Source organism: Colletotrichum lupini, chromosome 1, assembly GCF_023278565.1.
Source record: "Colletotrichum lupini chromosome 1, complete sequence".
Taxonomy (NCBI): Eukaryota; Fungi; Ascomycota; class Sordariomycetes; order Glomerellales; family Glomerellaceae; genus Colletotrichum; species Colletotrichum lupini.
Genome location: NC_064672.1, coordinates 3,895,518 through 3,907,689, shown reverse-complemented (window position 1 = coordinate 3,907,689; position 12,172 = coordinate 3,895,518). Strand labels below are relative to the sequence as shown.

General features: G+C 56.3%; 5 protein-coding genes across 5 annotated transcripts; 2 read left to right on the top strand and 3 right to left on the bottom strand.

Annotated features, from left to right (window-relative positions):
* Window positions 1-139: 139 nt before the first annotated feature.
* On the top strand, window positions 140-2,922 carry CLUP02_01130 (uncharacterized protein; the record flags this gene model as incomplete). Its single annotated transcript, XM_049280172.1, has 11 exons — window positions 140-193; window positions 284-342; window positions 432-517; window positions 575-629; window positions 702-909; window positions 964-1,158; window positions 1,186-1,674; window positions 1,730-1,872; window positions 1,913-2,156; window positions 2,215-2,563; window positions 2,714-2,922. 11 exons carry the CDS (start codon window positions 140-142, stop codon window positions 2,920-2,922), a joined length of 2,091 nt encoding a protein of 696 aa, XP_049136129.1.
* A 51-nt stretch (window positions 2,923-2,973) lies between these two features.
* Window positions 2,974-4,221, bottom strand: CLUP02_01129 (uncharacterized protein; the record flags this gene model as incomplete). Its single annotated transcript, XM_049280171.1, has 8 exons — window positions 2,974-2,990; window positions 3,062-3,128; window positions 3,188-3,306; window positions 3,359-3,542; window positions 3,601-3,728; window positions 3,783-3,882; window positions 3,911-4,032; window positions 4,113-4,221. 8 exons carry the CDS (start codon window positions 4,219-4,221, stop codon window positions 2,974-2,976), a joined length of 846 nt encoding a protein of 281 aa, XP_049136128.1.
* Window positions 4,222-4,859: 638 nt separating this feature from the next.
* CLUP02_01128 (uncharacterized protein) lies at window positions 4,860-6,023 on the bottom strand (the record flags this gene model as incomplete). Its single annotated transcript, XM_049280170.1, has 1 exon — window positions 4,860-6,023. One exon carries the CDS (start codon window positions 6,021-6,023, stop codon window positions 4,860-4,862), a length of 1,164 nt encoding a protein of 387 aa, XP_049136127.1.
* Window positions 6,024-6,460: 437 nt separating this feature from the next.
* CLUP02_01127 (uncharacterized protein) lies at window positions 6,461-7,636 on the bottom strand (the record flags this gene model as incomplete). Its single annotated transcript, XM_049280169.1, has 5 exons — window positions 6,461-6,595; window positions 6,848-6,872; window positions 6,932-7,021; window positions 7,097-7,543; window positions 7,605-7,636. The coding sequence occupies 5 exons, from the start codon at window positions 7,634-7,636 to the stop codon at window positions 6,461-6,463; spliced, it is 729 nt and encodes a 242-aa protein (XP_049136126.1).
* Window positions 7,637-7,731: 95 nt separating this feature from the next.
* CLUP02_01126 (IKI3 family protein) lies at window positions 7,732-12,139 on the top strand (the record flags this gene model as incomplete). Its single annotated transcript, XM_049280168.1, has 7 exons — window positions 7,732-7,916; window positions 8,023-8,091; window positions 8,162-8,188; window positions 8,241-9,151; window positions 9,210-9,998; window positions 10,064-10,406; window positions 10,459-12,139. 7 exons carry the CDS (start codon window positions 7,732-7,734, stop codon window positions 12,137-12,139), a joined length of 4,005 nt encoding a protein of 1,334 aa, XP_049136125.1.
* Window positions 12,140-12,172: the final 33 nt, after the last annotated feature.

Sequence of the window (12,172 nt, the reverse complement as noted above, 5' to 3'; positions counted from 1 at the left end):
GGTTTGGGGGGTACAAAGGAAGCAGAGGGGAAAAGAAGGAAATAAAATTGGAGGCTCGGGCAATGACAATCGGGAGACAGGCGGCTGGAATACCCACTAGACGCGGTCTAGACGTGTCTACCTGACCTCATACCTGACAATGGAACTAATTGAAGCGTCGCCGGAGTTGCATCATCAGAGCCAACCCGTCAATGTACCGTCAACGTACCTGGCCATACCTTACCTTAGGTACTTTGCACACCTTAGGTAAGTTAATGTACTTGACAGTGCTGACTAGCTCCAGACAATGAAAGACTCGACGTGGAAGCAACAAAAGTCAAGCAACTTCCGTTGCCCCCCTAGGTAGAAGCCTGAGGTGAAGTATCATGCAGGGCGGGTAGCTAAGGTTAGAACGCGGTACTTCCGCAGGGCGACCTGCTCCTGCCGGGAAGAACCTCCAAGCCAACGGGCATGCGGCAAGCATCCCCTTACGTATGGGGCGCTCTTTCCCCCAAGAACAAAGAGCACTCTGAGCATTGTCAAACCGAGGAAATCGCCAACTTCTCCATTAAACTTTGCTTGAGTCGTTCTTAAGCATTGCACACTGAAAAGAGCTTCATTGCGTATCCAGTGCCGATCAGCTTCCCGTTGTAAGTTATTCTACGACGTTCATACCAACCCGTCTCGCGAAAAAGGCTTGTCATAGAACAAATCTGATCAAGCTCGGTCCTCTATCAAAGACGACCACCTTTCCTTATTGTGATCATGGTTTGGAATATTCATTCTCTCGCAGGCCTTCCAGTCGATCTTCCTTGGAACCCCTGCTCTCTTACCATGACTCTTGTACTCCTCTTTGCGATCCTTGCCTCTAATTTGTTCCCACACGAGGGAGTATCCTCCGTCTACACGCCACGAGACAGCCCTACTTCGGTTCCATGGATGTCAGACAACTGCAATATTCAGCCTTGAGCCACTGACTTCTAGTACACTCGACGCAATACTGCGCCATGGCCTAACGGACACGAGCAGCTCCCATCCCTTCCTTCGACATGCTTCTGGACCAAGAACCACCGGTCGTGGGTTGGGGATCTACCAATCGCTATGGTCACAGTACAAGACGCACGAAACCAACACGGATTACCCCTCCTGGAGTCGATTCCCTGCACACTACCGCCGCCGGTTGATATCTCACCTTGACGATGCAAGACTGTCGCCCTGCATTTGTCAGTTGATCACGGTCCTCTGATTCTCGTGGAGAAGCAGGGATCGGCACCTTCCGCTGGATTCATTCATTCGACACCCGCCATGCTGGACCTGCTTGCACGGTATTCCCTATTCTACAGCTTGGATTCTTGGGCGTGCTTCCATCCAAGAGTCGCTGACCTGGGTTGGAACTCTTTGGCCAAGACGTCTTCTGCACTGCTCACATCTTTTTGCAGCTCTGCCATCACTTCTCTTCACTCCCACCAGCGACTTCCTTGTGACCGCATCCGCTATATGCCCGTCCCTACACTGCTCTTCTTCAGCAAACTAGACACAAGGCCATGCACCGTTCGACAACCCAAACCCTCGGCGGTGAGCCATCCGAACACGCAGCCTTCTACTTCTGAGCGGACGATCCGGCTTGCCAATGGTCCACTGCGTACCTCTGGAGTCTGGGCTGACGAGGATCCAGTCACGTTTCCGCCGTGCGAAGTGAGCTGGTGTGACGATCCTTGGCTAATTTCCAGGTCCTACTATGCCGGCCGAGAATGCCCCAAATCGTCCATGGTGTGGCAAATTCGATGATAACATACCTTCAACACCACTATCGGATTTCACGACGAAGACATTCACCGCTCCACACCGATGGGAGGACCCAAATAAGGCAGGAGGGTTGAAGGCATACGCTAGGTCAGCGGCCGAAAACGCTGATAGAAATGCTCGAGTAAAGAGGAGCGGCGAGAGGTGGGGAGAAGGTTGGAATGCAGGGTCCATACCCGTCCAACTACTTTGACGATCTGTACCTGATGCAAGTCTCGGAGCTATGCCGACAATCCAGTGAACACCACTCCCTCCAGCAAGGTGGCATGGAGCCCGGTGAGCAACGGTCCCACACCGCTGCAGAACCATCTCGGACACAGCCTGGTCGACAGAGGCTAGACTCTCTCGGCCGACAGTTGACACTCCACTTTGGCGTCCTTTTTCCCAGCGGCAGAAAAAGGATTTTCCTAATCTGTTTGGCCGGTTTAAAAGGTCCCGTCCACCACAGGTCTGTGTTACTGGGATCCATTCATGTGGTTGAATGGTAGGGTGGAGCATCTGCATATGCACTCAGGTCTGGGGGCTGGAGCTGGGTTTCTGCCAGACGTCATACCGCGCTTGAACGTCATCGGTGGGTTACACTGCAAAGCCTGCATGGACCAGGGTGCATTGAGTGGACGACGTTTCCGTTTTGGTCCGTTGCCCTCCGTTCAGGGTCTATGCCAACGACACGCGCTCTATCACCAGCCCAACGCCGACAACAAGTCGCTCCTCATGACCACCCCTTCGAAGCACTACAGCGGTGCAAACATTGGCATTTGCGCTGTAGTACAGATACAGCGTATTCACATACACTCTTTGTTGAAAATTTAAGCTTCGCGAGGTGCTAGGGCTGATTATACGGTTTTGAGGCTCTGCCAGAGACAATAAAGAGTTGCAGGTGTCAGGAGACCTCGGGACTCCAGCAGTACGGAACCGTAACGCCAGTGAGATATCCCGTGTTTTACGGAAGATCCACTTTCCTCGACGGTCGGTACAATTGAGCGCAAATCGGCATACCACTTCATCTCCACGACCTCCGTTCACGCCCGTCTCCACCACTATAGGATCCAGCCTTTTTCGGAGCTCTTTTACTCAGAGACAGCTGCTGGCCAAGACATTTCACCCTCATTCCGCCTTCTCGACCCCTTGGACAATTGATTGCAGGAAGGAAGAGATCTTCAAGCCGCTATTACTCGGCTAGCCATCTGATCATTGGATCGGTTGAACTTTGATGTCAGGCATGCGCCAAGCAAGGGAAACCGGCAGGTCTCGAGGCGGGGGAGAGGGCCGAACTGACAAGAATCTCTGAGTCTCTGACTCCTCCCATCAAAACTTCGATCGTCGCGTAGGTGGAGGGAAGCCGACTATCGCACGACCAATTGTCAATATACGGTGACATATTTTACATCGTCAATCAAGTCACCTTGGAGCTAGCTACTGTATCCGTACTGAGGACTGTGGTGCTCATGGTCTCATACTCATAGCCGGTATATCCGCCTTCCCCGCTGCAAACTTGGTCACGGTCGGCAAGCTTGATCAACACTACGATGGTGACACCGCCTGCTAATAACCGATGATTGAATCTGTGGTGTACCGGCAGAATGATGAGCCAGTCCATACGACATTGGCAAGTTCATGTTGGAGTCTCTGCGAAGACGCATCAGACTCCAGCTCGAAGAGCAGCGTCTCCCATCAGACGCTTTGTGAAGATGAATGTCTAGAAAGGAACTCGTATTGGACATCACGCCAACGCGTTTGAGCAGCCAATGACTTTTGGCCTGTTAACTCTCCGTAATACAACCGGGAGTGAACTCCACAAGAATACCTGTCATTCACCTGGTTGGGATCTGAGACTTCTGCGCCATGTTTCTCACAGACAGACAGTCTCGAAAGAGAGTGATCATCATGACTATCTAGGTAGAGCCATGCGATCAATGGTCCAGGGGTACGGTTCACAACCACAGCTTGCGGTGTGTTGATTGCGAGAGCTCATAAACCCAGCTCAACCGCTTTCACACCGTCTCGCGCCTCAAGCCAATCTGCGAGAGACAACACGAGGTTCCCGCCAGCTGCTGCATGCAAGCGCGAGGTGATACTGCCAAAACCGGTTTTTTGGTCCTACTATGCGGCCAGTGGTCCCTCTCACGCCGGCTTGGCCGGCCGCCATTGTCCGCAGAGAGGGGCAGGCGTTCATTTGCGACGATAGTTCAGACGGATCGCTTTCACTCTTCGCGGTGGTCCATTCCAACCAGATGGGGCACCGTTGTGCTGGTTTAGGCTTTTTCTCTAGTTTTTCTAGACGCCCACCCCTCCTTTGACTCAGAGCCAATGCTTTTGGTGTCAATGACAAGAGGTAGCGGAGCTCAGGTCAATATGGCCGGAACCGGGGGCGATAGCCCGGTCCCGCATCGGTGTACATGTCACGTGGTTTACGTGCTGCTTGAGGACGGCAAGCATCAGCCCGATCTACGGCTACCAGGAAAGAGAATCGTTAGGATTTATTAGGTATGGCACTCGCAGCAGTGTCGCTATTAAGATGAGGGAAGTGCTTCATATAACCATGGGAACCAGCATCCGAGGTTTATCTTGCAGTGTCGATCCCCCATGATTGGGAAGCTTCGCAACAGTTCCATGCCGAAATACGAGGGCTGGGGATCAATAGGTAGTGAGCTGGACTATTTGACGGGTGACGGGCCTGTTCCGGGCACGAGAAGCACCTGTTGAGGCCGAGACCTGGAGACTCGAGAGGAGCCGCTCCCCTCCTTGTAGCATATCGAAGTTTCTGAAGGATTTTGCAGGAAAGCAACGTGGGGCCATTCGGAGCAAGCAAATATACACTGCAGATTCTCGGCTGCCGGGGTTCTCAAATAGTCTAACGGTGAAGCTTCAGTCTTGCTGGGGCTGGTTGATGATATCCACTTCACCGTTCTCAAGCGGTCCGACGATGGGGCCCCATGAGGGTGCGGCGGTGTTGGTGGTTGTGCAATTTTTTTTTTTTCAATTTTTTTTCTTTTGCCCTTCTCCTCGCTCAATGGGGGGTGACAAGATAAGCCCTCCTCTTCTCCTTCTCGCTGAATCCTTCTTCTTCTACCTCTTCACAGCAAAACCTTGGTAGCCACACTGAGCAGCCACGCCGCGTCCTGCCAGCCACCCTCGTTTGCTTTTGGGGGCGGAATCCGCTCTTCCGGGGCGCCGATAACACTCTCGAAATGCCGGGCTGACCACGACCGGTGAAGCCCGTGCGCCCCATCCTCGTCAGCCTCACCCTCGAACTCGTCCCCGTCGACATCGTCTTCGTCGTCAGACTCTTCCTCGTTCTCCTCGACGGCGAACAATGGCCATCCCAGGATGTTCCCGACCCAGGAGGCGCCTCCGGCCCTCTCGCCCTTGACCAGCCTCCTGACGGCGGCCTCGTCGTCCTGCGTGGTGTCAAAGTCGAATGACTCAAGCTGCTCGTCGAGATTGACAAAGTCCGGGCCGGGGATGTAGTCCTCGCCGTCGTGGTGGCGGGGGAAGTATCCCTCCTCGAGAGAGTGACGTTCGCGCTCCATTGGCGTCAACATCTGGCTCCGGGTGCCGCCGACTCTGCTAGCTGACCGACTTCCAGGACGACTAGGCCGGGCGGAATGGATGTAGGCCGCGCCCTCCAGGTCAGCGAGACTGCCGCGCCGGCTGCTGCGTCTGCTGGTGAGCTCCCGCTCCCGCGCCAGTTCCCTTTCGAATGCCTCCTCGTCGGCGTCCCGCATACCCGTCAGGCTCGTCGAGCTCTGTCTCGATACCAGCCACGCCTGGCCCTTTGATTCGCGGTTCTCGTTGCTGATGAGGGCGCCGGTGCGGAGCAGCCAATCGCTATCGTTCCGATCCCGGAATGAGAAATCATCTTTCCGGCGGCGTACCGTCGGCGAGGTGGTGCCCGAGACGGCCTTTCGGCTGCGAGATTTCCTGTCGGAGGCGGACGAGGGCGTCAGGTGAGTGGCCGATTTGCTCTTGGGGAGGTCGGCGTGCGGCACGGAAGCGCGGCGGGCGTGGGAGTTTGAGCGGGCGGGCGAGCGGGTGAGCAGGCCGGGCGTCGTCGGGGCGGATTTGCCCTCGAGGTAGGAGGTGCTGTGGTGCGGCGAGGTGAGGTGGTCGGGCAGGGCGTCGTCGTCTTGGAGGGGCATGCGGGAGGTGAAGGGGGCGAGGGAGAGGTGGTTGAGGTTCGTGCTGGAGCGGTTCTTGCGACGCGCTTGGTTCGCGTATTGCTTATATGCCTCCTCCATTGCTACTTTTGCTTTTCCCCTGAGACTTGTATTATATGGTAGGTAAGTCTAGGCGGCGGCTGGGGGATAGGAACGATATTTGGTAAGCGAGGAAGCAAGGGTTAAGAATTATAATGAGTTTCGTTCGACAGGTGTAGATAGTTAGACTGGCAGGCATGCACGGGGAAGGGGGGTTGGAGGGCAAGCAGTTCGGGTGGTTTCGCTTCAGGTCTTTAAGAAGTAAAAGGGTTGGGGAAGAAAGCAACTGCAGCAAAAGCTTGTTGAGGAGGCGTCGGTAGGAGCAGGAGAAGAGGTTTTTGGCTAAGGCAAAGTACCTCAGCCAGTGACACGGACGGCCGGGCAACAAGACTGGCAAGAAATTGGAGGTGGAATGCGCCAAAAAAAAAAAAAAAAAAAAAAAGCATATGCGCTAATGGCAAAATCCGGGGAGGCAGCTTTCAGGAGGAGAGGGAAGTCCAGGAAAAGGATACCGAGGACAACCGTAACTGCGTGTGCACTGCAGTTCTGGATGTTGGCCGCCCCGGGATGACTGGATCTTGACCTGTGATTTGCTGATGCGGGTCCTGCGGGGACTAGGAATCGTGTGGTGATTGGGCGGAGTCCTCCGGGGAATGAACTTCTCATTGCACGATTACGTAGGTACCTCGGTACATGGGTTATGATCGGGTATTACTATGCGACGGGTAGGTACCCGTACCCGGATCATGCAATCTTTCTCTCGTCCCGTCCACGGTAATCGGTTCAAGGAGGGGATGGGGGGGTAGGGGACGTGAGGGATGGAACTCGAAAAGGTGCTGAAGCCTCTTCTAGGCTCCCCTTCTCACTGTGACGTTTCGGTGGGAAGGTGTGCTGAGATGGAGGTGGAATGAGCTGACTCTAGTACGAGGCTTGCAAGTTGCTTGCCTTACTGGGTTGCTTCATGCAGAGAGGGCTCCGCCGTCGAGAGAGAGGCATGTGAGTGTTTTTTTCTCTTGCTCTGAGTTCCATGGCATGTTTTTCTATCTCATGTCATGTACCTATCCAATCTCAGTTTGTGAGGTTCATGCTTGTTTGGTTTGCATAAGTGACGGGACATTGAATGTTCGGAAATGGCCGTGGCGTGGGATTCCGTCTGATGATGAGCGTCCGTCTTGTTAGGAAGGTGAAATTGTGGTTTATACAGACATGAAGCTAAGGTCAAGTGGCTAAAGCACTTAGAGGTAGCTGAAGCTGTAAGCCATCGGTTATTCTCGCCCTCTGAGATCATTGCACTAACACGACACAGCTTGAGGAGCAAAGGAAGGAGGTTGTGGCTTGCGCGGGCTTCCTCCTGGACTGTAGGTTGAATGACTGATGACTGAGGTGGGCCACGATGGGATGAGGTGGATGGATGTAGGTGGCTTGCCTTACCTGGCGCCGTCAGGTACATCGGTACCTCGGCGGGGTCCAAGTTACCCCTCCGCCGCCGCCTCGTCCCGCCTTTCGTAGGGCGGGCTGGCTGGCTGGGCTTTATCGCATTGAGATTTTTCCAGGCGGGAAGCCTAAGGTCGGAGAGAAAAAAAAGTTGCAGTGACGAACAGGACGACTCGCATTACGACTCACCAATTTCTCGCGACCGAAGCAGAGCATAACATCCCGAACTCTGGCCGGCACGAAACCCTTTTCCCGACCAAGAGACTTTATTTTTCATGCGTTAGGGAGCTGTAACGCTGCAAGAAAGAGGGCCAAGATGCGCAACTTGCGCAACATCCGATTCAGCGCTTGGGAGCAGCAGCAAGAGGCCGACCCCTCGGCGGTGACCGCCTGCTGCTGGGACCCCGCCAAAGACGAGCTTCTCTGCGCGACTGGGCCGACGGAGGCGAAAGCCACCATTGAGCTGGTGAGGCTGTCGGACCACCACCAGCAACAGCAAATGTGTGGCGCCATTTTTTTTTTTTTTTACCCCCTTGAATTTGTTTACTCGTTTTGTAGTACACTTTGTTTCACTGTTGCTCTTATTCATGTTACTTATTTTGTGAAGGCTGTTTTACCCCCATGTTATCCAGGTCATTTCCTGGAATTTGGCCCGATTTGATATCACGTCCCGGTTGTGAGGTTATTCTGACCTTGATACCGGGGCGCATATCTCTATTTCATGGTGTGGCTGAACATGCCACCAGCTTTCACATACTGAAGGAACTCAAACGGTCTGAACTCAGACTAACATGGCTCTCATAGTAAATCACACACAGTCACAAGTTGGGATGCGCCGAGTCCCAGCCCAGACCTGCCCGCGGACAGGGTCGTCAGCATCCATCACTTCAGCGACACTCTCACCACCTGCGTGATCCTCGAAGGTGGTGATATTGTGACCATTCAGGAAGATGATGACAGCACCGACGTCCAGATCGAGATCGTAGGGTCCATCGACGCCGGCATCGCCGCCGCGCGGTGGTCCCCGGACGAGGAGCTCCTCGTCGTCGTCACCAAGGAAGGCAACGCCGTCTTCATGGGCCGGACCTTTGACCCCATCGCCGACGTGGTCATGACGGCCGACGACCTCAAGCTCTCCAAGCACGTGTCCGTCGGCTGGGGAAAGAAGGAGACGCAATTTCAGGGCAAAGGCGCCAAGGCGATGCGCGACCCGACGATCCCTGAAAAGGTCGACGAGGGCCTGCCGAGCGTCAACGAGGACGGGTCCGCGGCCGTCAGCTGGCGTGGCGATGGCGCGTACGTCGCCGTCAACTCTGTCGCTGGCGGCGCGAGGCGGGTCGTGAGGGTGTACTCGCGTGAGGGCGTGCTCGACAGCGTCAGCGAGCCCGTGGACCACCTCGAGGGCGGATTGAGCTGGAGGCCGTCGGGAAATTTGATTGCAGGTATCCAGAGATTCGAGAACCGGACCGACGTCGTCTTTTTTGAGAGGAACGGTCTGCGTCATGGACAATTTACGCTGCGGTGCGCCGATGGGCCCCTGAGCGCGCACGAGAAGATCCGGTTGGAGTGGAACTCGGATTCGACAGTCTTGGCTGTGATTCTTTGTGACAGGATACAACTGTGGACGACGGGCAACTATCACTGGTATCTCAAGCAGGAGATCCCACTGGCGTCTGCGTTTGCTGGTTTGGCGTGGCATCCCGAGAAGCCGCTGCGTTTCGTCTCCGCAACCACAAGTGAGTTTCCTCAGCCCCCTTTTTACATTCAGACGATGTTTTACTCACTACATTACAGCTATTGTGAACGTGGCCGAGTACATATTCACTGTCTCCCGCGGATCCCTCAGCCCTCCTCATGACCACGGAGCCGTCGCCGTCATCGACGGGCAGACTCTCAAGCTCACGCCCTTCCGGACGGCTCAGGTACCCCCGCCCATGGCCCTCTTCGAGCTCGAGTTCCCCAGCAGTGTTCTGGACATCGTCTTTGACCCGAGCAACAAGCTCATGGCGGTGTTGCACCGAAGGGGATTGGACGTCTATGAATGGCAGACAAAGGGGGAGCAGTCAGTCAAGCCCACGCCCATGGCCAAGCTTGAGTTCGAGGCGGATACCCATACCCGTGTGCCTTTGCAGGTTGCCTTCTCCGGCGCCGCAGAGTGCCGCGTCCTTGTCTCCGACGGAGGTCTGAAGCTCGAGGGCTACACGATCGAAGCAGGCTCCATCAAGGCTTCGGGGGCTGTTCAACTTAGACCGACAGAGGCTATCTCGTCGCTGTTCAGCCGCGAGGGAGACTCCGGTACTGAAGCCTGTGCCCAAGACCGCTCTGGAAAGCTGTATTCGGTAGCTGGTACCCAAGCCCCTGAGCTGCTGTTGGGAACACAGCTGTCGATGCAGCTGCCGTGGTGCGAGCTGCACAATATCAATGGGCGCAGTGTAGGGATTGGAATGACGAGGAACGGCCACCTCTATGCAAACTCGAAGCAGTTGGCGAAGAACTGTACCTCTTTTGTCGTCACCCCTGCACACATCATTTTCACGACCAATAACCACCTTGTTAAGTTTGTGCATCTGGTAGACCCTGAAGGTTAGTGTACCCCTGTTTCTATGCTGAAGATGCCAGGCTCAGAGATACTGACTCTCTTCCCACAGAGATGGAGGTTCCTGGAGATGATCCAGAGATCGACGAGAGATGCCGAAGCATCGAGCGAGGCGCCCGCCTCGTGACAGCCACGCCGACCAACATGAACTTGGTCCTCCAGATGCCGAGAGGTAACCTGGAGACCATTTTCCCCCGCGCCATGGTTGTTGCGGGCATCAGGCAGCTCGTCGACGAGAAGGATTACGGCAGGGCCTTCGCCTTTTGCCGTACGCAGAGGGTGGATATGAACATCCTTTACGACCACCAGCCAAGCCAGTTCCTGTCCAATGTTGGTCTCTTCCTTGACCAGCTTAAGGATATTTCCTACATTGATCTGTTCCTGTCATCTCTCAGGTAAGTTGCCCCTCTCTCGTGAGACTTTGGGAAACAAATCTAATTCGACCAGGGACGAGGACGTCACGCAGACAATGTACAAGGACACAAAGCGCTCGGCAAGATCATTCGAGCCCTCAACAGAGACGCCAGCACCAGCCGACGCCTCTCCAAAGTCCAAGGTCAATAAGATCTGCGACGCCATCCTCAAGAGCCTCCAGGCCAAAAAGAGCACGACCCTGCAAAACATCATCACCGCGCACGTCTGCAAGGTCCCGCCCGCCCTCGAAGACGGCCTCACCCTCGTCGCGGAACTCATGCAGGAGGACGAGAAACTCGCCGAAAAGGCCGTCGAGCACATCTGCTTCCTCGTCGACGTCAACCGCCTCTACGACAACGCCCTCGGGCTGTACAACCTCGACCTCGCCCTGCTCGTCGCCCAGCAGTCTCAGCGCGATCCGAGGGAGTACCTCCCCTTCATCCAGAACCTGCACAACCTCCCCGACCTACGCCGCAAGTTCGAGGTTGACGACCACCTCGACCGCAGAGCAAAGGCCTTGCTGCACCTCAAGGCCCTCGACGCCTTTGACGAGCTATGCAGGTACACCACCAAGCACGCGCTCTACCAGGACGCCCTCGGCCTCTACCGCTACGACCAGGCGCGCCACCAGACCCTTACGGGGCTGTACGCGAGCTACCTCGAATCGAACTCAAAGTACCGCGACGCCGGCCTCGCCTACGAGACGCTGCAGAACTTCGCCAAAGCCACCAGCTGCTACCGCGCAGCCGGCGTGACATGCTGGCGCGAGTCCCTCTTCGCAGCACAACAGCAGTCCCCGCCGCCGTCGGAAGAAGCCCTCGCGGAACTCGCCTCGTCCCTGGCCGACGCCCTCTGGGAAGGCAAAGAATACGCCGCCGCGGCCACCATCCACGCAGACTACCTCGCCTCCCTCGAGACGGCCGTCAAGTGTCTCTGCAAGGGCTACCACTTCGCCGAGGCCCTCCGCCTCATCGCCCGCGAGCGCCGCGCAGACTTAATGCCGACCGTCTTCGACAACGGCCTTGTCGAGGCCCTGAGCAGCAGCACCGAGTTCCTCGCCGACTGCAAAGCCCAGCTTCTGGCGCAGGTCCCCCGCATCGCGGAGCTCCGCCGCAAAGCGGCCGAGGACCCGCTCGCGTTCTACGAGGGGGAGCGACCCGGCGGCACGGGCGTCGACATCCCGGACGACGTCTCCGTCGCTACCTCACGCGTGAGTACCTCGGCGAGTCTGTTCACGCGGTACACGGGTAAAGACGGGAGCATCGGGACAGCTGGCACGGGCGTGTCGCGCGCGACGTCCAAGAACCGCAAGCGCGAGGAGAAGAAGCGCGCGCGTGGAAGGAAGGGAACGGTCTACGAGGAGGAGTACCTCGTCAACAGCGTCCGGCGACTTGTCGAGCGCGTCGAGGGCGGTGCCAAGGACGAGGTTGGAAGGCTGGTCTTTGCGCTCGTGAGACGGGGTATGACGGAGCGCGCGAGGGCTGTCGAGGTTCTCGTGGCCGAGGTCGTTGAAGGGTGTAAGGCTGCCGTGCGCGAGGTGTTTGCCGTCAAGGAGACCGAGCAGGAGGGTGGTGTTGTTGTCGGGCTTGACGGGGAGACGTACCTTGCTTCTGGCGGGGATGCCGTGCTCCAGGAGCACCTTGAGGCGAGGACGAAGAAGATGGAGCCGCCTGCGCTGAGTGCCTTTCAGAAGTTGACGTTGCTGGGGTCATGAGTACAAGAGCCTTGCTTAGCAGGTCAATGCAAA